A 22,718-nucleotide genomic window follows, 5' to 3' on the forward strand; every position below is an offset into this window, starting at 1 on the left:
ACTCTTTTTTCACTTCAGAAACTTTTTTCCTTTTTATATTATTGGTATCTAAATTATTATGTAGCATTCTCATTAGACACCAATAATTTTTTAGATGAAATGAGACATGAAAAATAAGACAGAATTCAAGTACCAAAATAGAAAAAAATTGATATCACACCAACACTATATAAAATATGTCTTGACATGGAAAAAATTAATTCAATCAAGATATGAAAAAATTGCACCAACTCACATAATCCACCAAAGTCGTCTTCAATTGAAATAAGGTGGAAAGTGTCATTAGTCATCCAATTTTCAAACGGATGCACATATTGTCTATCTAATATACATAAAAAGTTAAAACCATCTGATTAGGCTTATGATGAACTGAACAAAGTGGAGCAATCATACATTAAATTCAACTTACATGTAAATTACAGCCTAAAGGCATAGATTAAAAAAGAAAATGCAAAACAAGGTTTATTTCAACTTACACCTATCTTCTCAATCATACAAACATCATAAACCACTTCAAGAAATTCATCAATGGATGCAAAATAACTTCTGGAAAAATGTTTCACAGTGCATGCTATTGGAGAAGAGATAGCTGAGTGACACCAACTAGCAACAGCCCAAGTCTTAGAACCTTGAACTCTATTCTGCTCGGGATTGTCCAGCTCGAGAAGAGAGGATGATGCCAACGATGAGTCCATACAGAGCCAAAGCCTCCGCAAAAATGAGAATAAGAATCATTCCGACAAAAAGCTTTGGTTGTTGGGCATTGGCTCTGCAAATAAATTCACAGACAAACTAAATCAAACTTCGTGCATTCTCATACTTGCCATAATTTATATATACAAGTAACCGAGAGAAAACAACAATGACTATCGGCCATAAATTGGATGCAATGCAAGAAATTATCCATTGGCAACTATTCCAAGCTTCTCACAAGACTTGTAAAAGAGATTTCTTTTTTCTCTCTCTAAAAGCCAACTATATGGCTCACAGGTATCATGAGACAAATATTAATGTAACACACCAAACCCACATTGGGAACTATGAGCATCTACTTGGTAAAAGTATGATAGAGGCCCCTGTGCTAGGAATCAGATTGCATTTTGCCCCCTTTTACTTGGAAAATGGGCAAATTAGCCCCAGTACATTAGATCAAACAGCAATCTGGTCCTTTCTATTAAAAATTTCATCCATTTCTACTGTTAACAAAAAGATTAGTTTGCTCTTTGATGTAACATATAGAGACTAATTTGTCCAATTCTTTGAGTAGAGGGGCCAAAATGAAATCTGACTCAGTACAAGAGCCTCTATGATACTATGTATATACATGTAGAAACTTAAGCCCGTACTTTGAAATGCCTTTTGACAAGACTTAGGTGCGAGTAGTTGCAAGCCAAATCTAAAAGCTAAAACTTCACCAAAATGACTTCTAAGACTACACTTCCGAAATCACAGATTTTAGCATGCCCTAAGTTCAATTGCTTTTATTACTAGAATCAGGTAAAAAAAAATTTGAATTCTGCAAACAATATTTCAACCTTAAAGAGATGAAAAGGGAAAATAGCAAAAAAAAAAGAAAGAAAAGGTAATTGCAATCAGATTAGATAAGAATACCTAACGCCAGCATCGCCGACGATTCCAATAGCCATGCCAGCAGAGAGACCAGCTAGGCCACAAGCGAGACCAGAGGAAAGATGAGCATAACCATCGAAAAGGTAGTAAGATTTGGCCTTTGGGTTAATCCCGGTGCTTATAATAACCGCAATAATCAACCCATAAATACCTAAAACACCAGCCATAACAACGGGGACGATCGATTTCATTACCAGCTCTGGCCTCATCACTCCCATCGACGCCACTCCGACACCGCTCTTGGCCGTTCCGTACGCCGCTCCCATACCTGAAAAAAAAACCGAGAACCAATTGGATACGGATATTAGCACCGATCAAAAACGGCAAAATTTTTGGAGTTGAAAAGGGTTCATGATTTTTACAGGAGAAAACGAGAGCAGCAGCGGCCCCAAGGAAGCCAAAGAATGGAGCAGTTTCATCGCCGCTGAATGTGGACGCCATTTTAGTTTCTCAAAACTTTCACCCACGATTTGAACAACTTTGATCGGTGGATTTCCTCAATAATTAGAGAAGAAAGAGAAACAGAGATGCAAAACGAACTATGAAGTTTCTTAGTGGCCAATGCCCATAGCCATACCATTAACTCAATTAAAAATGTTTCTTGGGCCTGTTTTAGAACAAGTTTTTTATGGGCATATTTTAGGCCTAGTTTGGGCTCAATTAGGGAACTTTTTCATGGGTCTACTCCTTAAAAAATAATTAAAAAGCCCAAAAACAATACTAAAAAATTTCGCATTTTCACACTAGAAAAAAACTCAACTCAAAGAGGCTTATCAATCGTGAAATAATAATAGCAACTAATGTGGACAAAAACAAACCATCAAAGTGTAATCATTTAATTGTGCTATCCAGTGATGAGTCCATTTTGGTCTTTTACGATTTGAAATGAGCCTAAAGCTCTGATAGTGGACTTATGGAAAGGTCATCACAATGTCCATAATATTAATTGCCTTTGCTTTTTAATTATTTCAATGATGGCTCCATTAATTTAAACCAAAAAAACCCTATTACCTTATCTTAACCATTGTCTTTAATCACTTACCATTAAGTTTAATGCACTTGAAACGTGTTAATTAGTTTAAAGACTGTATGTAAATATGTTTTTTTTTAATTTAGAAAAACTAAGTTATTTAAATAATCACAACTTGTGTAAATATGTAATCTTGTAAAAACCATGTGTTGTAATCATATTGCATGTGTGAGTGTGTGTGTGTGTTTGGGGTATTATCAAAAGCTTATTAAAATGGAAAAATAAAAGGTACCAACAAAAAGAATCAAACCTTTTTGACAAGGGAAAGAAAAACGTAATATAATTATAATGAATCCCAAATTGTAGAATCTAGAAGAAAAAAGAGCAAAAAAGGTTTGTCTGCGCAACATGAGCTAAACAGAGAGATCTAACAAGTCAATTTCCATCGTGTTATAATCGATGCGAATTGGACCCCTCATATGGGGCAAAGAATATGTATACAGTGAGGAGCCCAATTCCCCATTGTAAACCACCAGGACCCCCCCACCCCTCCCTTGTTATGGCATTATCAAATTGTCGCCCATTCTTTGCCAATCAAAATGGCCCATCTCTACATATTTGAGAGCTCTCCCTGTTGAGAAACGTGGTCTAATGAATGGCCTATCCATTACAGGCGACCAACTAATCAACATCAGACACATATGTCCCTTTGTGAAAACTGAAAAACTCCTTGTTTTCCCTAAAACCTGTTTTGTCTCTCAGTGTTACTGTTCTTTCACTGACATATACACATACCTAAAAGGATAAAAAAGTTAAAACCTTCAACACAACTATTCTTTCACAATGATTCTGATATATTAAAAACCCTGGTTTTACTGCAATTTGCAAACCATTTGAGAGAAGAAAGTGTTTGTTCGGGTGTTGTTTTCAAATCATTCACATGCTTTTCAATATAAATTAGCCACAGGATATATCCACTACTCTCTACATCACATGATGGTCAATTATCATCTCATAGAATGACATTTTACTGATAAATTTTTAAAATATATTGTCCAGAAGAATTTGTATTTTTATTTCTTTGTGAATTCGAATGCTATGAAATTAATGCCTACAAAGAGGTGCAATCATGGTGGTAGTCCCTTGAAAGAAGCTTGTGTTTCACACCTTAAGAGTACAAGTGGAAGAGTGTCGAGATATAAGTGTAGGTCATGAGATTGCTTTATATATCTTAAGGTAAGGCAGTGTTATTGAGAAGAAAAAAAAAAGGAAAAAAGAAAAGAAAAAAAAAGGAGTTTGGAGGGTTGTCTATGTCAGGAAAAAAAGGGGTTTAAGATCCTTATAGGACCCCTCAAAGATATACTTTGGCTGGTTACGCTAACTCTTATCTTCACATTTTATTTTATTTTCATATGTTAGCCAAGTATTATTTAATATTGCTTATATATCTATCGTTGTGTTAAACTATGAAAAGAAGAGAGATGGGTTTTCGGCTTCACCGCCCCAGCTAGGTGGTGGCTGTGGGTCCACAATGAGGGTTTAATGAGTTCAATGATGCGGTCCGCCGCATGATTGGAGACCCACCGCCGACCCCCCACCGTCATACGTGGACAATGCATCCACTTCCTGTCCCCATTGTATCCATGTTCTTGGCCATAATATTATATTATACCATTTGTTTAGAAATCATGACTCAAACAAAGATATGCATCCAAGCATTTGCTTTAGTAATTGATGGATATATATATGTATCATCTTTAACAAGATTTGAGTCTTATAATAACATATATATATATAAATATATGTTTGAAGTATACATGTGATCATAGAGTTCAAGACTATATTATAGAAAGCTCTTTTTAAAGGTGATGATTTAGATTAATTAAATTAATTTGTGCAATAATTTTTATTGGTTGAAATCAATGTATTTACCGCTGGCTCATCTCCTAGCTATGAGTACTCTTTAATACATGATTAATCCGGACCAAAACTCACACATAGCATTAATACATGGTGGGTTTTTGAAACTCTCACATATAATTGCACATAATGATTTTCGAACCTGAGTAATCAAGACTCAACAAATTATATTTTTCTAACATAGACTAGTTTACCATATTAATTTATGCAGTTAAATTATGTTACCTTTTTATAGTTTTGTTTCTTCTCAAACTAAATTGTGAAAGCGAATTTGAATTGTTGTAAGACTGTAACTCAATTTTTGCACTCAACGTTTCTTCTCCTGTTTTTTTTTAACAAAATTTGTACAAAAGTTTGGCATTTTTTTGAATTATTCAGAGATTTGCATGAAATTATATGGTCAAGAAAAGTAACGTTTTATTGGTCCAAGCCAAAAAATCGGTATCCAAATTTAGCATGAACGTGCGGCATGCTTGATTCCGAATTACTCTATGATATTTGCATAAAATAAATGAGAACCAAAATTTCAAACCATATAATCCCCAGTGCGTCCTTGCATTTTTCTCCAGGCCGGCATTGCTCGTTTAAATTGATCATCAACACAGATCTCGCCTGTTGGGGCATGCATCAGCCCTATCATTCGGATTACGATAGGAATATATACCATCATATATTGGTCAACAATTGTGGCTAATAAGGTGGGTTTGAATTTCTTTTTATCTAAGTTAATACTTAAATTTTGTAATTGTTTTTATATCAGGATTTATATTTTTCTTTTGTTTAAGTTAATCTTCTAAAAAAATTGGATAAAAAAGAAGTTAAAGCCCTAAGGATTAACTTCAACAAAAAAACAATTCAGGCTCCAATGTTAGAATAATATTTGTCTAGTTCAAGGGCTAATTTAGAGAAAAAAAATTGAACCCAATGCAAGAACAATTGTTAAGTTCAGACGTATTAACCCATTTAATAATAATAAAAATTGTTGAGTACAATGATAAAAAACAATGCACTTTTAAAAAAAATTCAGGTTCAAATGATATATCATTTGGTACCCGAGTTTGACACTCTTTTCTAGTGTGGTATTTGTATTATTTTTGGTTCAATTTGGTACATGTATTCGATAAAATTTATATATTTTTGTCCCCAAAGGTAATAATGTTATTTTTTAGTATTTAATTTGGGATTTAAGATTGATCTCATGAAAGTCAATTGCTAATATTATTATGTTTGAAATTTTCATAATTTTGTTAAAAGAATAAATTTAGTGTTAATTATGAATCCATTTAATTTTAGTTTAATTTGTCAAATACAATACAACCAGAGGCGATTCTAGGGGGGTTGGCATGGGCCCTGGCCCCTCTAAAATGAAAAATTATCATTTAGGCTCTTTAATTTTTTTAAAAAAATTTTTAAATTAGTAAAAGTAAAATTACATTTTGGCCCCCCAAAAGTATAAAAATTTAATTTAATACTTTAAAAATTATAAAGATATAGACTATAAAAAATTAAAATTTCATTCGACCCCCCAAAAAGTTATTCTAGCTTCTCCCCTGAATACAACAGATGTTATTTAAATTTGATATTAGAGTTGATTTGATGACAGTTAAGTGTTAATATTATTAGGCAATTATGAATTTTTATTAAATCAATTCTAAAACACAAATTAAATATTAAAAATTAATATTATTATATTTCGATATTAAAATATATAAGTTTTATTAAATATAATTACCCTATTAAATAAAAATAATACAATTATCTCATTAAAAAATTCAAATTCAAATACGTATTAAAAAGAAGAGTTAACATTTATAAATTGTCTTACATATTAGTGAATCAGTGAGTGACAGAGTGGAAAGATTCTTAGTCGGCAACACGTGGCCGAGGTTGTCGAAAATGTATACCAACGTGGCAACTGTATCAGTAAAGAATACTATTGTTTTCAATAAATATAATTTAAAACGAAAAGTGCAGTGACTTTATATATAAAAAAAAGTTAACAATATTTTATTTATTATGCTAAGTTAAGCTTAGGATTAGTCTCATACGAGGCGTTATTATTTTTCTTAAAATTTACAAGATGTATAATTAATAAATAATTCGATTATAAAAATATTATTGTTAATGTAAGAAAATGTGAATTTAAATACGTTAGTATTATCCTATAAGAGATTATAGATAGGAGGTATTATATAAAAAAGTAAAAATAAAAATCATATTAAAACATGGTAATAAAAGTAGTATTTTTAATAGAAAGATAAAATTAAGAATATTAAAATAATAAATATAAACTCTAAAAAATTAATTTTTATAAATCATAAAATCAACCTATGCTTTAATTAAAAATAATAAATAAATAAAAATAGATGTGGTATATAGATTGACTTGTCGTGAAAGCGTCGAGATATGTAAAACGGAAAAAAAAAAGAAAAAGAAAAAAAAAAAGAGTGAAAGGTAGTATAGAAAGCTTTGACGTAAGGGCAGTGGGGACAGGCATCAACCATGCGCAATCGAGCGGTCCTCCCCTATCCCTTCTCCCCTTTTAGATTCGCTTCCCCTTCTATTCTATAATTCTCTGTCCCTTTTCACATCTTCTTCTTCATTCTTCTCCTTTTCGTCTTCTTATCTCAACAGCTACTACTTCATTGTTCGTATAACCGGGTAAGCTTCTTTGCATTTGCATGCATAATCATCTTTGTTTCCATTCAATAATTTATTCTTTTCTACATTCTTTTGCATATATCAGCCTGTTTTTTCTTTTTAATCTCTCTTTCTCTTTCTATAAGGCAGCACATCGCTGCTTCCCTGGGTTACAAGTTTGGATGTCACAGTCCGGTTAATCTCTCTATTTTTCACATAATTTTTGTTTGGTCAAAGAAAGCCACCTTATTCCATATAATATATAAGACTGAAATTTGGTAAACAATTTGTTAGAAGGTTCATTTCTTTTGTCTTCTGCACATTCTAACACTAACCGGCAATTTTTCTTAAGCTGATGATTTGATCTAGAAAAACCCTGAGTTGGACTCCATCTCCTTTTCACTCTAGGTCTCTCTCTAGCAGCTTGCAACTTGCTGACAAAAAAATCTTACCCGATCTTGACTCTCACCTCGCTTATGATGTGAAAACATGACCTTATTGCCAAATTCTGAATTAAGTTTGAAAGTCGTTTTTTTTATTGATTAAGTGAACGTTTTGGAAAGTATAGCTATTCGAGAATTGAAAGCCAAACCCTGAAAATATTTTGTTCGGGTTTGCATTTTGATTTTCTCTCTTGTAGTAATAGTATATCATCAACCTATCACATAAAAGAAGTCACTGGTCAGAGGTGCTATGGATATTCTGGACAAGCAGACAAAGTGGACCGGCTCCGCTTCATTGGCGATCAGACACAGCTTCAGCAAGTTCCTCATCAACACTGCTTTTCTATTTTCTTTTTCGTTTTCGTTTTCTTTTTCTATAGTGCTTGTCAGAAGATGTCAGGCCTTTGATCCATATGGAAATGGTGTCTCTCTCTCTTTTTGCCTTCCAAGGAAAAAACAAACATCCTTTTTTTGTTTTCTTTTTTAAAATTTGTCTTACAAACAAACAAACGCATGCTTAATTGTGATCAGTGTAAAAAAACATATAATTAAATTTAAAATTTAAAATTCCCCTTAATTTTAAAGTGAATTTAAATTTTATTATATTACTCTCTTTACAATCCCAATCTCAAATGTCTTTATAGTATAGTTATTCTTTTTTAAATGAAGAATGTAATTTGTTTATATATATATAGTAGCAATAGTTTAGTAATGGAAACCCCGTTCTTGATGCATCATTTCCACCATTCACCAGCACAACTACACAAGACAACATCATTACCTCAAACCTCTAGTTGTCTGTTTTCTAGAGGGGGGACTATGTTCCATTTTTTTTTTTAATTCTAATGATTCTTTGTTTTTCCCCTTTTTCCCTTTCATCTCTTCTTCTTCTTCTTTTATATATGAAATAATTGGTTTTCACTTTTAAGTTTCTGTCATAAGAGAAACTGAACAACATTGTGGGTGAGTGCTGCTTATTACCAAATGAGCTACCTAGCTATAATGCTTTTTTCTTTTTATATATAAAAATAGCAAATTGGGATACAAAAAGGAATAGTATAGATGAATTAACTCAAGTTATACACTTGATTGTTATTTATAGCATTGGTCACCTTTTTAATAGGAAATAATTCATTCTCTCTTTTAGCTTTTTTTTCATTTACCCTTTTAAGTCTTTTTTCTTTTTCTCCTGTTCTCTTATTTAAGTTAGATTTATTGGTTATAATTTAGAGATGATGAAGTAAGAGGACTCGAGGAGTGGGTAATGCTAATAGTAGTAGTGTTGGTGAACTTGATGCAGCAGCGACAAGAGTTATGATGGAGTCAACGGAGTCATGTGTCCCACCTGGATTCCGGTTCCACCCGACGGACGAGGAGCTTGTTGGATATTATCTGAGGAAGAAAGTTGCATCACAGAAGATTGATCTTGATGTTATCAGAGAAATCGATCTCTATAGAATCGAACCGTGGGATCTTAAAGGTATTTATATATATACATATAAATCACCACCAACCACTTTCTTTCTTTCTCCTTTTTGGTTTTGATAATCTTTTAGGGTTTCTTTAATTTTGCTGATCTAGATCCACAGTCTGGGTTTCATTTTTGCATGAGAACTTAAAAACCCTAGACATGGATCAGTTCAGTTGTATACGTGTGTATAGCTGTATATGCATAAGAGCTTATTAATGTATGTTGGTGATGAACAGAGAGATGCCAAATAGGATGTGAGGAGCAAAACGAGTGGTATTTCTTCAGCCACAAGGATAAGAAGTATCCAACAGGGACAAGAACTAACAGAGCAACCATGGCTGGTTTCTGGAAAGCAACAGGGCGAGACAAAGCAGTGTATGATAAATCAAAGCTGATCGGCATGAGGAAGACTCTTGTTTTCTACAAAGGACGAGCTCCTCATGGCCAGAAATCTGACTGGATCATGCATGAATACAGACTCGAATCCGATGATCATGCTTCTCCGCAGGCAAGCCCACACATATATATATAATCATCCTTAATTAAATTATCCCATTCTTTGTCTAAAATAGTTGTTATTAAATGAAAAAAAAGCATATATATCTTCTTCATCTTCATGTCATGTCCACCATCTCAAAGTCAAAAAAAGATTCGACCAAAAAAAGTCAAAAAAAAAAGTTAGTATGCTTTTCGACCCCGGCCCTATTCCTTTTCTGGCATGGGCTCTTTCTCTCAACCCTTATTCTTGTCACTTTGACAACATGATGGGTTACGCAAAATTCCATTTCTCCTTCTGTAGTTTTCATATGTCATATGCTATTGTTTGATTAGTTTTTAAAGCCTTTTTTTTTTTTTTGCAGGAGGAAGGATGGGTGGTTTGTAGAGCTTTTAAGAAGAGAATCACTGGTCAAACCAAGAACATGCAAGTATGGGAGTCGAGCTATTTCTATGATGAAGCAAGTGGCATGAGTTCAGTGGTCGATCCAATCGATTACATCTCCAGGCAGAACTTTTTACCCCAAAATCTCCTTTGTAAGAAAGAAGCAGATAATTATTCCAACTTTGTGGATCACTCGGATGATCAGTTTGTAGAGCTTCCTCAGCTGGAAAGCCCATCACTGCCATTAATAAAGAGGCCGAGCTCCATATCAGAGAAGACTAAACATGAAGAAGAAGATGATGAAGAGCTGAACAATAGCAAGAAATTGACTGATTGGAGAGCACTTGATAAGTTCGTTGCTTCTCAGCTGAGCCAAGAAGATAGATTTGAGGGTGAAGGAGTTTCAAGCTTTGACGCCATTAATAATAATAATAATAGTAATAGTAATAACTCAGACATGGCATTGATATTATTGCAGAATAGTAGTAGAGAAGAAGGGAATAAGTTGAACGAGTTCTTGAATTCGAGTTCAGATTGTGATATTGGAATATGCTTATTTGCTAAGTGAAGGGGAAGAAAATGAAGAGATTACGATGATGATGAAGAGGCTTTTATTGCTTATTATTATATCGTTTGATGCATAATGAAGACATATTTTTGTAAAAAGAAAAATAGTTGTGAAATGAGTGAAGTTCTCTCCATTTCTTGCTCGAAAAATTGCATTCAAATTATCAGTATTTACTATTATAAATATATATACATGTATATAGATATACCTATAAGCCTTGCGAACCTGAACTGTTGGAATTAATTTCACAACTTAAAAATCCAAAATTCGACTTAAATTTATGATTACATCAAATCCCGTATTAACCTGAGTTCATCACCCTAAATATAATTTGGGTTCGAGTCGTATTAATATTGATCAACATTAACAATACTCTGACTAGAGAGTTGAAACCAACCTAAATTTAATAATAATATTAAATTGATCAAATTATAAATTCGACTAAAATTTCATTATTAAAAAAACTCTAATCATGAAATTTTAATAACCTTTACTAATTAATTAACTGCTTTTAACATTATAAATTCAAAATACTATATTATAACTTACTTATAATTATAAAAGAATAATTTAAATTTGAAAAAACTTAAAATAACACATTCAAAATAATACAAACAATGCCGATTGAATTTTACTTCGATTGGCACTGGCATTGTCGTTAATGCATGAGGACATGGGTTCGAGTGTGTTGAAGTGCATTATCTTCTTACTTAAGGGTTAGGGAGGGGCTATAGTTAGTTTAGACATTCTATCAAAAAAAGCACATACAATATTTAGTGACTCATGATTCACTTTGAGCAAAAGGAGGAAATTTTTTTTGTTATATTGAATAGATATTATTTTTTACTAACCTTTAATTGTAAGTTTAAATTTATACTAATTATTCGTCATATTATTCTAAATTGTTTTGATACTTATATAAAAATTAAGTTTTTATATTAATAATATAAATTTTATCATATGCGTTTGTATATGGAAATCACGTATTTAGAGTACATGTGAGCGTTTAAAAATAACATACAATAAATAAATAAATAAAAGATAAAGCTTAAAAATAACACATGCAATATGTATGAATTAAAATAAAAAATTTTAATTGTGAGTATATAGAAATTTAAATAGGTAAATACATGAAATTAAAAATATTAAATGCGTTTCAATTGTTTATCATGATATTGTTATTTTTCTTGAGTTGGTATAGAGTTGACTTGTGACACCAATTTAATCAACGACATTATCAAAATATACAAATAATGTCGGTGAAATAATTTGTATAATAACATTGAAATGTATATAAATATTAAAATAAAGTTTTGGTTGAAGTGGTAAAAAAATTTATAGATGTTGGTGTCATAGGTTCAAATATCAACCTTTGTAATTTTTTTATTATTTTTTTTAGTAAAAGAAAAAGAAAAATACTTTCGTCATAATATAACTTATTTAAAATATGCAAAGTTATTTTAGTAAATCCTTTAACTAAGTTGGTATTAACTTGCGATCCCGACCTAATCACTACGTAATCAAAGGAGGTATTAGTAATTTTATATGCAACCATGTAGGAAAATATGATATTTTTTACATATAGAGGCTAAAATATCCTTGTTAATGCAGCAGGCTAAGCAAAAAATAACGCAAAAAAGCTTGGTTTAACAGCCTTTTTCATAATCGATATCCTTGGAACGATAGTGGTTGGTCTGCCCAACCCTACAACATAACTATAACATGCTACCATCATAACACTAATGGGATGAAAATAATGAACAAAAAGAAATTTGGGAATGAAAATGGGCTCTTTTTCTCGACTGGATTAATATATTACTATTGATGCATTATTAGATTTTCTCGGCAACCAAACACGATGGAAGATAAGAGTAAGACCAATATTGAAAATCCCCAGAAGACACATAGAAATTGATCATACAATGTTGAGCATGTGGTGTGGAGATTGGTGGGTCCATGGCTTGTCTAGCATGCGCTAGGCACCATGGCTCCTGTTGCCCATGCCTTGTAATTGCCTTTATTCACATTTTCTTTTACCCTAAACCCTGCTCATGTTCAGCCTTCCCATCGCTAGCTTCTTAGTTCCATACATAAATAAAACCAAGTCACAAGAAAAACCTACATTAATTTTCCATAATGAAAGTTAAATAATTACTTTTCATATAATTAAGAGATAATTAATTACCTTTTTCTGTAACAAGTGCCTTTTTTTTTTACTTTCAACGAAATGATTAAACACTTAATCATCAAATGATTATAATAAAAATTTGCATTATATGTAAAAGAATAATTGATAATTATCATACCGAAATTTAATTACCTTATTGTTTTGGGTAAACTACCAAAATAGTCACTTTTGTTTCCCTTAGGTTACATTTTAGTCACTTATGTTTGAAATGTTACATTTTAGCCACTTACGTTATCGTGTTGTAATATTTTAGTCACTGAGCATTAATTGTTGTTAATGGTGTAATGGTAAGCTAATGTGACACATTAAATCATCATTTCAAACGAAAATTTTAGGTTAAAATATATAATTAGTCCCTATATTTTTTTCGTTTTGAGCAATTTAATTTTTTTCCTTTTATGTTAAAAGAGATGGAGAATTGAGGAAAATAGAAAAGTAGAAGAGAATGGAAAATAAAGAAATAAAAAATTGCTCAAAACGAAAAAAATATAGGGACTAGTTGTATAATTTAACCTAAAATTTTTGTCTGAAATAATGATTTAACATGCCACGTCAGCTTACCGTTACATTGTTAATGGAAATTAACGACTCAGTGACTAAAATGTTACAACATGCTAACGTAAGTGATTAAAAAGTAACATTTCAAACATAAGTGACTAAAATGTAACCTGAGGAAAACAAAAGTGACTATTTTAATAATTTAACTATTATTTTTGGTAAAATAACTTACCTTATTTATAAGTATTGTCCTTTTCTTACTTGAGATTTTACAAACCTAACTAATTTAAAGAATTGTCTTTGATTAGAAATTCCTGCTGACAAAGTTCATTGGAAACACATTTCAGCTCTTTAAGGCCTTTGAAGTGATGCATGCAACAAAACTAAATATATAGATCGGATAATTTCGGTAAGAACAATTCTGTAGTATTTTTCAAATTTGAAATTGAGTAAATTGGTTATTTTAAAAAAATCGGAGTGATTTAATCCCTGTCAAATTCGAAAGTGACCAACTAAGGATAATTAATCACAACATTAATTGTTTTCATCAATTGTATATAAATTTGATTGGTATAATAATAAATTTAGTCCCCAAATTTTACACATTCTTTCAAGTTTGTCATGATTTAACAAATTTAACTCACAACATTTATGTAAATGTGTAAATGTTGAGGCTAAATTTGTTGGTTTTTTAGAATCAAGACCAAATTGACAGATTATGTAAACATCAATGGCCAAATTTATTATTATACCAATTAAAATTATGTACAATGGACAGTAGACATTAACGTTTTGACTAATTGTCCTTAGTTACTTACTTTCAAAATTGACAGGACTAAATGACTTTGATCCTTTTAAAGGGACCAATTTATTCAATTTCGAAATTGTGAGGGACTAAAAAAATCTTTTACCAATAATTTCATGCTATATGATTTTTTTTTCCTTTTTCTTGGAGATATAATTAAGTAATAAACAAATTAAATTAATGTATAATTGTTAGGAGTCGGATCTTAAAATTTGAAAAAAGATATATAATAGTTCTCGAATCTTTGAGGTATCAACAGAGAACTTTAAATGATTATGTTGTGGGTGAATATTAAAAATATTGATGGTGAAAATGTAATAATCTCCAACGTTTGATACCCAAGTCCAAGAAACAAAAATCAGAGATGCTTTTGCTGAATGATTTAGGTTTGAGTGAGTGAGAGAATTTGGATGGTAATTAGTGAAAAGGGTTGACGAAAACAAAGAATCTTTCTGGAAAACAATGCAAATGATGCTCAATCATAGCACACAACAAACCAAAACATGCCCCATTTTTAAGATTTGACCTTTCGTTTTTTCAATTAAGATTCTCTTCCTTGTTGAATTTCGTCTTCATCCACCTACTGTCTCATGATTAAGTAGTGCTGAAGCTCTCACTTAGCAACAAGTCAAGAAAAATCATCATTTTAGGGGAACCTAGAGATGCCATGTTGACAAATGCTCATTTCAGCTTTAACCAGTCACCGCATTGAATTTATGTCGATGCGAAAGAAATGGGTCTTTTAGCTTTTAGTTTGATTTGATCTCTCTCAGGGTTCCACCGACATAAAATTCTAGGGAGTAGTAAATGGGATACAAAATTTCCTAATTACTAAATACAATGATAGACATGTATATATATATAGCTATATGGCTGTATGCAACCCACTAAATTATCCAAGCAGTTGACATTGAGGATATCAAGACTGTAGGTTCAAGGAATGTGTATGAAGCAGATTAATAGGCAATCCACAGCTTAAGATATTCCATGATTCCAAACAATGAACTACAACATTTCATAAATGGAATCGTGACAAAATAAAAATAAAAAAGAGATAGGAAGAAAGTAATAGTGCTTTTGTTTGTAAATATTTGCTTTAGATTAAATTTATACTATTACTATTTCTAATTATGCTAGTTTTTAGTAAACTGACTAAGAAAGGGTTTAGACATGAAAAGATGGATGGCTTTCTTTGGGTCCTTTGGTTGGACAACTAGGAGTAGAGTTCAAGCTTTTACCCCCCCAAAAAAAAAAACAGAAATGTAAAACCCATTTTTGATAAGTTCCAAATTTGAAATAGTTAAAAACGTATGTATTTTGACAATCTGACAATTTTGGCTCTTAAAGATGGGTAGTTGTTTACTTGCGATTAGTATAAAAATAGTCATGATAATGAGTTTAGATACTGTAGTGTGAGATAAAAAAACTAAATGCGACGCACTAGAGTTAAACACTCATCCAAAAAGGTCCTTTTAACCTATATAATATTAGAAATCCTAGCATATATATATATATTTATAAGTACCACACATTTAGAATGAAAGTTATTTTTTTTAAAAAGGCTACTTAAAAATTTTTTAATGGTGTAGTAATAAAAAATCATTTCTAAATTTATTAATCACAAATTTAATTCCTAAATATGTTAATTTTAAATTTTTTATTTTAAAATTATATAAAAATATGAAAAGACAAAAAAATTATTAAAATAATACCAGACATTTAATAAAAAAGTATATTAATAATTTCTTAATCAAATTGTACCTAATTAACCTGTCATTGAATAATTTGAAATTTAATATTTATGCAAACAAGTAAAATGAAAAACATCGTTCATAAAAGCTATCTGAAAACCGACGTGGATTTCTAAAATCGGAATAGATGAGTTAAAATCTAACAAAACATATGTTCTTAAAAGAAAAAGATTCCACTAATATTATCATCAAACTTAAAAATATGAAGTTAGTTGGTTCTATAATACAAAGATTAAATTTCATTTTTGACTATAGTATTTTCCTTCATTTTCTAATGCAAAACTGGAACAAAGATAATGAAGACGTGAACCTTTAAATCACAAAATGCATTAGCGCCTAGAAAATGGAAACAAGGCCTTTATCAAGCACATAAAATCTCCTCAGTCCTTAGTTCCACACACTAACACAAGAAAACTGCAAAAAATTAAATCATCATTAGAACAGAGCAATTCCACATGAAACGACCTGGTGTATAGAATTATTGACATACACGGCCGTTAGGTTAGAGAGGGAGATGAAGAGAAGAGAAGAGAAGAAGGCAGAGTAATTTAGTTCACCAAATTTTTTTTATTTATTATAAACTGTCACACCAAAACCAAAAAGGTTCAAAAATTAAATGCTTTAGCAACCAAATTATCCCATGCATTTAGGTCACTCTCAAGCAAAAAGAGTTCAATGAAATTAGCCATAGGCATTATCAGAAGTGATTTCAGAATGTTCTTGGATAGAATAGTCCGCGAAGACTGAACTAATTGCTCACGATATCCAGGCTCCATCACTAATGATCAACCAGTTCTCATTATGATGTGAACACCGCTATCAGTATCCACAATGTCACTTATCTCGCCTATGTTAAGATTATATGTTGCATCCTCAAATGGCTTTTGCATCTGGCCTCGACCAAAAGGACCTGCACCAAAAAGTTTCTATAAGGTTTTTGGTTTGCATTATGTCCCCTAATGCTGGTATAAACCAATTAAAGGTCACAGATAATTAACAATAAGAATTGAGTTCAGGCACACTCCTTGTGGGATATAGTTAAAGAAAATTGCACTAGAATTTCAATATTTTAATGGATTGGCAGTAACCGATGTGAATAACGAATAACATATACAGCATGACCATAATTGCAAAATGTGCTAGAATTTAAGATTAGGCTAACTTCCATTGTGGAAGAACTAGTATTCCTTGGAACCTTGGGTTCAAATCATGTAGTTAAAACTCCATCAATAATAAGAATGAAGAAGAGTTCTTAATAAAATTTAAAGTATCCATTTTCATATATGCATGAAAGTCCACTTTTATCTTAGTTTCTTTGTAAGAAGCTCATGATACAGTAAAAAAAAAAAAACCAGAAAAAGGCTTAAACTTAGTAAGACAATTGCTGAAATATTACCACCATGAGGATGGATATGATAGCAGATAAAAGACAAAGAAAGCCAGCTGTAAAGGGATGTTGTCAATTTCTAAGGGTTTTTTTTTTTTTTTGGTTCAAACAATTTCTAAGCTTCTGGTGTTTTAAGTAAAATAAAAGGCAATATCTCAATTGCTCAAAACAATGGTTCAGGTAATTTGGTTTGCCAGGTTAAAAATCTTGACTTGCAAAGCAAAGCACAGCCATTGAAACCAATTAAGTCTTTAATACTTTAAAGCAAAACATTAACACAGAAGCAAACTAACCAAGAAACTACAGTTATTAACATATTGGATATCTCTTAAGCCGATGAATAACTGAGCAACAATCTGTTGAGTCAACCTACTTGACAATTACAGCTCTGATTGCAAGGGATCCCAAAAGTCTAATATCTTAAAGACTTGAAACCCTAATTTCAGTAATCCACTTCACCTCAAAACTATGTTTTTACAAAGTATGCGAAACGCTAGTAGTAACCAAAGTGTCTCATTAAACAAACCCATAACTATATGACTCAATTGAGACTAACTTTTCAATACTTGTATTGACTCAAAGCATCTTGTTTCCCCTGCCATGATTCAGCTTCTTACAAGTTTCTAAGCAACCAAACAGAATATAGAATTCAATTAAAGAAAAAAACTACATAGTTCCAGATCGGAGAACTCTATTTTCATATCTAAAAACTAAATCAGCAGAGAAAGTTTCAACTTCTGCACCGCAATCAAGTCAAACAAACTCACCGAGATCACCGCCACGTTTAGCGGAGCTGCAATCGGAGTAGCGAGAGGCAACCTCGTCGAACTTAGCCTTGTTGGAAACGATGTCGTCGCGGAGAAGTTTAAGCTGTGAGACAGCGGCGTCTCGGGTGGTGGTGGAGATGACGCGACCTTCTGGATCCTTCCAAGAAGCCTTACGACGAGAGCCTTGGTGCTTGATGAGTATGTGAGATGCCCTCACTTGATTGGCCGCTGTTGATGATGACATCTTTGCAGTTTTTAAGAGACTGAAAACAAAGAGGGGAAAGGAAGTTACTAACTTGCTATATATAGACTGTGTAAAGCTACGGTGTATTCGCAAGTCCTCATTCATGTACCCTAGTCGTAGAGAAAAACTGGGTATTATCTTCTAAAGTGTCCTCTCGTTGCTTATGAAAATCAGTTTAATTTAATTTAATTAAGTATAATAACAAATTTAATCATTAATATTTATATTTTTTAATTTAGTCTTTACCTCTTTTTTTAGATGGTGATTAAACTTGACTTTAATTTTTAAATTTAGTGAATTTAAGGTTGGTTTTTTTTTCTCAATTTACCCTAAAAACATAAAAGATTAATAGACTCAATTTTATTGTAAGTTTAACCACAGTTCAAAATGAGCTTACCTCAACCTATCCTCTATATTGATATATAGATCAAATCTCGATCTAAATAATTAATCCAATCCATTTTAAACAACCACAGTTTTAGTTAGTGATTTATCCAATCAAATCTTACTACAAAATTATGTACGATGCGGGCTCCATAGGCCACCATCTCGGCCTTACAGTTTCCCCAACACCCAAGTGCTTTGGTAAACACCATTATGGAAGGTTACATAAGAGAACCAAGGATCGGAAACATTAGCATAAAGTGATGAAATAACTTATCCAAATTGAAAACACAAGCATTATTAAATTCAAACAAAATGAACCTAAATATAAATGCCAAAAGAACTAAAACAATAAGTAATAGCGTACGCTTAAGCCTTATCAGCCTTGGCTGCGGTGGCAGCGGCTTGTCCTCTGAGCCTACCAGTCCTCCTTGCAGCAATAAGACCAACCTTCTGCCCAGGAGGAGCATCACGCCTAACAGTACTAGCATGACCAATGTGTTGATGGTTACCACCACCATGGGGATGCTCAACCGGATTCATAGCCACACCACGCACCTTAGGCCAGCAGTTCCTCTTCACCCTGTACTTATGGTATGCGCTGCCCGCCTTAAGAAGAGGTTTCTCGGTCCTTCCACCTCCTGCAACCTGGCCAATCATTGCACGGCACCCACTCGGAACAATCTTCTTGGCACCAGAAGGAAGCTTGATCCTGTAAAGATTACACACTACAGGGTCATTGCCAAAACAACTAGTTCCATGTCCGTCTATAATCAATCATAACAACCTAATTTCAACGATTTAAGAAAAAATTAGCAGTGAACCATGGACGCATCAAAAAGAGTATTGAATTTCACATGCAAGAGCCTGTGATTGTCAACACATTAGACAATTAAATTTTCACACGATAAAGGGCGGTGAAACCTCATTTGAACACAGGACATAGAATTCTAACACAAATACTGGATTGAAATCGGAATCCAGTAAACAATTAAGCACCCTCTGTATCCACCAATTGTATCAATGTTCTTTCTAGATTCGCACATAAGGCTAAGCAATAACCGAAACAATATAAAAATGTATCAACACTACATCCAAATAAAGACAGTAAGTATCTGAGACCTGGTGGTATCGTTATCAGGATTGTGACTGATTACAATAGCGTAATCACCAGAAGCCCTAGCGAAAACACCACGATCACCAACGTGATGTTCGACGTTGCAAACGACCGCTCCTTCAGGGATAGATCTAAGAGGCAACACGTTCCCGACCATAAGAGTAGCCTTCTTACCGCAGTACACGAACTGTCCAGTGTACATGCCTTCGGCAGCAACGAACAGTTCCTTCTGTTTCTTGTAACGGAATGGATGACGGAAGACGACGCGGACTAAGGGAGCACCACGGCCCGGGTCGTGGATAACTTCCGTGACGACACCTTTAAGGTAGCCATTCCGTTCACCAAAGTCGAGACTGCGGAAACGAGCGGCACCCTTGCGATGGTGGGTGTGGGACTTGAAAACGGAACCCGCACCCTTACGTTGAGCTCGGATGACACGACCCATTGGGTGGTTATGAAGAGACCTCTCTCGTTGAGGCGGCTGATGGAAGAGAAGAGACTAGTTAAATGGGGTTTTAAGGTAAGAGATTTGGATCTAACCGAAAATGTACAGCGACTATATTTAGAATTTGATTTTGGGCTAAGAGAAAATATTGGGTTGTTGCTATTATCCAATCCAAAATCAGTGGCTTTGGCCCAATTTCTTTTGGATAGACTTGTATTATTGTATATGTTTGTAAAGATCCAAAACTTAGTTTTTCAATCTTTTTGGGTAAACTACTTAGTTAGTCACCCAACGTTTATGACACTTTCATTTTGGTCACTCAAAATAAAATCTGTGCAATTTCATCACCCAACTTTTAAGGTGTCTTTCATTTTAGTCACTCATGCGTTAAATCTCTAATAGTGCTTAACTGTACATGCTACATCATGTTTACACTTTCATTTTGGTCACCTAGCTTCTAGATCATTTTCATTTTGATCATTTAAAAAATAGCTTTTTTTAAGTATTGATCAGGGTAAAAGAGTTAAGTATTAAATTGAAAAAACAATAAAAACTAAAACAATTCTTTAAAAGAATTTTCAATTTATACTTGTTGACCCTTTGCTGAAAATTCTAATTTTTTTTAATATTAAAATTTAAAATTTGAAGCATCAAAATCAATTAAATAGGTTATTGAAAAATGTTATCCCTTGATAGTGTCAACAAATTTGTTACTAAAATATTAAAATTAATTAAATTAATTAGTTTAATTTCCTTCTAAATTTTTAAATTTTATTTTATGTTTTTAACTTGAAATCAATTAAAGTAACTCAACTTTAATAATTGTCTAAGAAATACAATTTTTTTTTATTGTATAACATTGAATCTTTCATGCTAAGCTAAAAGCAAAGAAAAAAACCTTACAATTAATTTAATTAATTAATTTTATCTTCCATGCCAAACAAAACTCATAATTTTTTTTTATCATTTCTTTATCCAAACGAAGAACAAGCAAATAATTTAATAAGTTGCAATGGTGGTTTTCTTTTCTTTTAGCTTAACATGGAAGATTCAAGATTATATAATTAAAAGAAATTTAAGTTTTGTAGGCAATCATTAAATATGAGTTATTTGAGTTGATTTTTTTAAATGTAGGAAGAGATTAAATTAATTAATTTCAATACTATGGCATTAAATTGGTTGACATCAACAACTTACATTTTAATGTTTTGAATTTTAAAATTTCAATATTAAAAAATATATATTTTTTAGCAATGAAATAAACAAGTACAATTTGATAAATTTTGTGTATTATTTTAGTTTCTATCATTATTCACTTTAATCATTGATTTTTTTTTTACCTCAACCAATACTTAAAAAAAATATAGTTTTTGGGTGACCAAAGTGAAAGTGTAAGTATAATGTGGTGTGTAAAGTTAATTGTAGTTAGAAATTTAACGATTGGGTGACTGAAATGAAATCGCCCTAAAAGTTTGGTGATGAAATTGCAAGAATTTTATTTTGAGTAATCAAAATGAAAGTGCCTTAAAATTTAGGTAAAAAACGATTATTTCAATCAGATTAGTTTTTTTTTTATTAAATTGGCTTAACCTGTTATAATTTACAAAAAAATCGATCCGATTAAATTAGAGTTTAAGAACAGACACAACTAAATCAATTTTAGATCAATCAATTGACTTAATCAAAAAAAATTTTTTTTGAAGTTTCACTAGTACAAATATATATCTAACCAAATACAATGTAGAATCCAACCAATACAATCCACAATAGACAAAAACCAAGATAAAGCTCACATATGACATACACTCAAAATGAGAGTAAGATCCACACATTACAACTGCGGATGGATGGTGAATGTAAAACCTAAGCCTCCAACATCAGGGACCTTGACCTTTGCCAAGTTTACCATGGTGTTATTGGATTAAATTTCTTCCAAATTTGTTTATATTCTTATCATTATTTTATATATATATTTATATATATATTCTTTTTTTTACACAATGTGCAAAATTACTCCTAATTTATAAATAAGAGAATAATACGCTTCAGCGCACTCGAATTTATATATTCCTATATTGACAATTTTACCCATTCATTTTAGTATATTTATAATTATAGAGAATCCAAAGTAGCACAAATGTTTCAGCTGTTGGGGCTAGGCTTGGTAGCAATTAAGGTCTACGACCTAATATTATAATTTAATTTCGTGCCTCGCATCAAGAGGACTCCAACACTAGTTATGTACGAGTAAAGATGTGGAAATTTCATAATACGTACGAAACCCACCCTGTGTGTTGAATTATCATGAAACCATGTAAATAGAAACAGGTTGCATGTTATCTGAATAACTAATTCTAAATAATAACATGTGTTAGGTACATTCTTGGTAAAATAAAAGGCATTAAATATCCATCAACTTTTGGTTATGAAATAAAAGAGAAACAAGCAACTCTTGCCTACTGCGACAACTTATCTTACCTTGTTTCATAATATTTAGCAAATCAATTATTAGAAATAATAATGTTGGTACCATAGTTTCGAAGCAACAAAGAGGTTAGCGAGAGTTGTACCAACCATGTGGTCAATATTAATGTACAATTTCGGTAAAAGG

General features: G+C 32.0%; 4 protein-coding genes across 7 annotated transcripts; 1 reads left to right on the forward strand and 3 right to left on the reverse strand.

Moving 5' to 3' along the window:
* Nucleotides 1-236: 236 nt before the first annotated feature.
* LOC107912036 (V-type proton ATPase subunit c2) lies at nucleotides 237-2,230 on the reverse strand. Its single transcript, XM_016840073.2, has 3 exons — nucleotides 1,992-2,230; nucleotides 1,612-1,897; nucleotides 237-769 (listed from the first exon to the last, which is right to left on the reverse strand). Exons 1-3 carry the CDS (start codon nucleotides 2,068-2,070, stop codon nucleotides 637-639), a joined length of 498 nt encoding a protein of 165 aa, XP_016695562.1. The 5' UTR covers nucleotides 2,071-2,230; the 3' UTR covers nucleotides 237-636.
* Nucleotides 2,231-7,029: 4,799 nt separating this feature from the next.
* Nucleotides 7,030-10,654, forward strand: LOC107912035 (NAC domain-containing protein 37). Of its 3 annotated transcripts, none has more exons than XM_016840070.2 (4): nucleotides 7,030-7,180; nucleotides 8,903-9,082; nucleotides 9,310-9,581; nucleotides 9,934-10,654. In XM_016840070.2, the coding sequence occupies exons 2-4, from the start codon at nucleotides 8,917-8,919 to the stop codon at nucleotides 10,519-10,521; spliced, it is 1,026 nt and encodes a 341-aa protein (XP_016695559.2). In that variant the 5' UTR covers nucleotides 7,030-7,180; nucleotides 8,903-8,916; the 3' UTR covers nucleotides 10,522-10,654. The 3 variants fall into 3 exon arrangements, with proteins under 3 accessions (XP_016695559.2, XP_016695558.2, XP_016695561.2); XM_016840069.2 differs by having other exon boundaries at nucleotides 7,057-7,180; nucleotides 8,833-9,082; XM_016840072.2 differs by having other exon boundaries at nucleotides 7,059-7,180; nucleotides 8,906-9,082.
* A 5,656-nt stretch (nucleotides 10,655-16,310) lies between these two features.
* On the reverse strand, nucleotides 16,311-18,780 carry LOC107912034 (peptidyl-prolyl cis-trans isomerase Pin1). 2 transcript variants are annotated; one of them, XM_016840067.2, is made up of 3 exons: nucleotides 18,671-18,780; nucleotides 17,918-18,180; nucleotides 16,311-16,673 (listed from the first exon to the last, which is right to left on the reverse strand). In XM_016840067.2, the coding sequence occupies exons 1-3, from the start codon at nucleotides 18,697-18,699 to the stop codon at nucleotides 16,549-16,551; spliced, it is 417 nt and encodes a 138-aa protein (XP_016695556.1). In that variant the 5' UTR covers nucleotides 18,700-18,780; the 3' UTR covers nucleotides 16,311-16,548. The 2 variants fall into 2 exon arrangements, with proteins under 2 accessions (XP_016695556.1, XP_040961491.1); XM_041105557.1 differs by lacking the exon at nucleotides 18,671-18,780 and adding an exon at nucleotides 18,271-18,289.
* Nucleotides 18,781-18,795: 15 nt separating this feature from the next.
* LOC107912033 (60S ribosomal protein L8) lies at nucleotides 18,796-20,199 on the reverse strand. Its single transcript, XM_016840066.2, has 2 exons — nucleotides 19,668-20,199; nucleotides 18,796-19,257 (listed from the first exon to the last, which is right to left on the reverse strand). The coding sequence occupies exons 1-2, from the start codon at nucleotides 20,105-20,107 to the stop codon at nucleotides 18,915-18,917; spliced, it is 783 nt and encodes a 260-aa protein (XP_016695555.1). The 5' UTR covers nucleotides 20,108-20,199; the 3' UTR covers nucleotides 18,796-18,914.
* Between the last annotated feature and the right edge of the window lie 2,519 nt (nucleotides 20,200-22,718).

This window comes from Gossypium hirsutum, chromosome D11 (genome assembly GCF_007990345.1).
Source record: "Gossypium hirsutum isolate 1008001.06 chromosome D11, Gossypium_hirsutum_v2.1, whole genome shotgun sequence".
NCBI lineage: Eukaryota > Viridiplantae > Streptophyta > Magnoliopsida > Malvales > Malvaceae > Gossypium > Gossypium hirsutum.

Excerpts from the sequence above, each read along its gene's own strand:
- LOC107912036 (XM_016840073.2), bottom strand. The coding sequence starts at position 2,070 with ATGGCGTCCACATTCAGCGGCGATGAAACTGCTCCATTCTTTGGCTTC. Across the intron at positions 1,898-1,991 it reads TGCTGCTCTCGTTTTCTCCT|GTATGGGAGCGGCGTACGGA; the intron begins GTAAAAATCATG and ends TTTTTTTTTCAG. Across the intron at positions 770-1,611 it reads GTCGGCGATGCTGGCGTTAG|AGCCAATGCCCAACAACCAA; the intron begins GTATTCTTATCT and ends ATTTATTTGCAG.
- LOC107912035 (XM_016840070.2), top strand. The coding sequence starts at position 8,917 with ATGATGGAGTCAACGGAGTCATGTGTCCCACCTGGATTCCGGTTCCAC. Across the intron at positions 9,083-9,309 it reads CGAACCGTGGGATCTTAAAG|AGAGATGCCAAATAGGATGT; the intron begins GTATTTATATAT and ends GGTGATGAACAG. Across the intron at positions 9,582-9,933 it reads ATGATCATGCTTCTCCGCAG|GAGGAAGGATGGGTGGTTTG; the intron begins GCAAGCCCACAC and ends TTTTTTTTGCAG.
- LOC107912033 (XM_016840066.2), bottom strand. The coding sequence starts at position 20,107 with ATGGGTCGTGTCATCCGAGCTCAACGTAAGGGTGCGGGTTCCGTTTTC. Across the intron at positions 19,258-19,667 it reads CCTGATAACGATACCACCAG|GATCAAGCTTCCTTCTGGTG; the intron begins GTCTCAGATACT and ends TAATCTTTACAG.
- LOC107912034 (XM_016840067.2), bottom strand. The coding sequence starts at position 18,699 with ATGGAGCCCGCATCGTACATAATTTTGTA. Across the intron at positions 18,181-18,670 it reads GCATCGTACATAATTTTGTA|TCTCTTAAAAACTGCAAAGA; the intron begins GTAAGATTTGAT and ends CTTTGTTTTCAG. Across the intron at positions 16,674-17,917 it reads TAAACGTGGCGGTGATCTCG|GTCCTTTTGGTCGAGGCCAG; the intron begins GTGAGTTTGTTT and ends TTTTTGGTGCAG.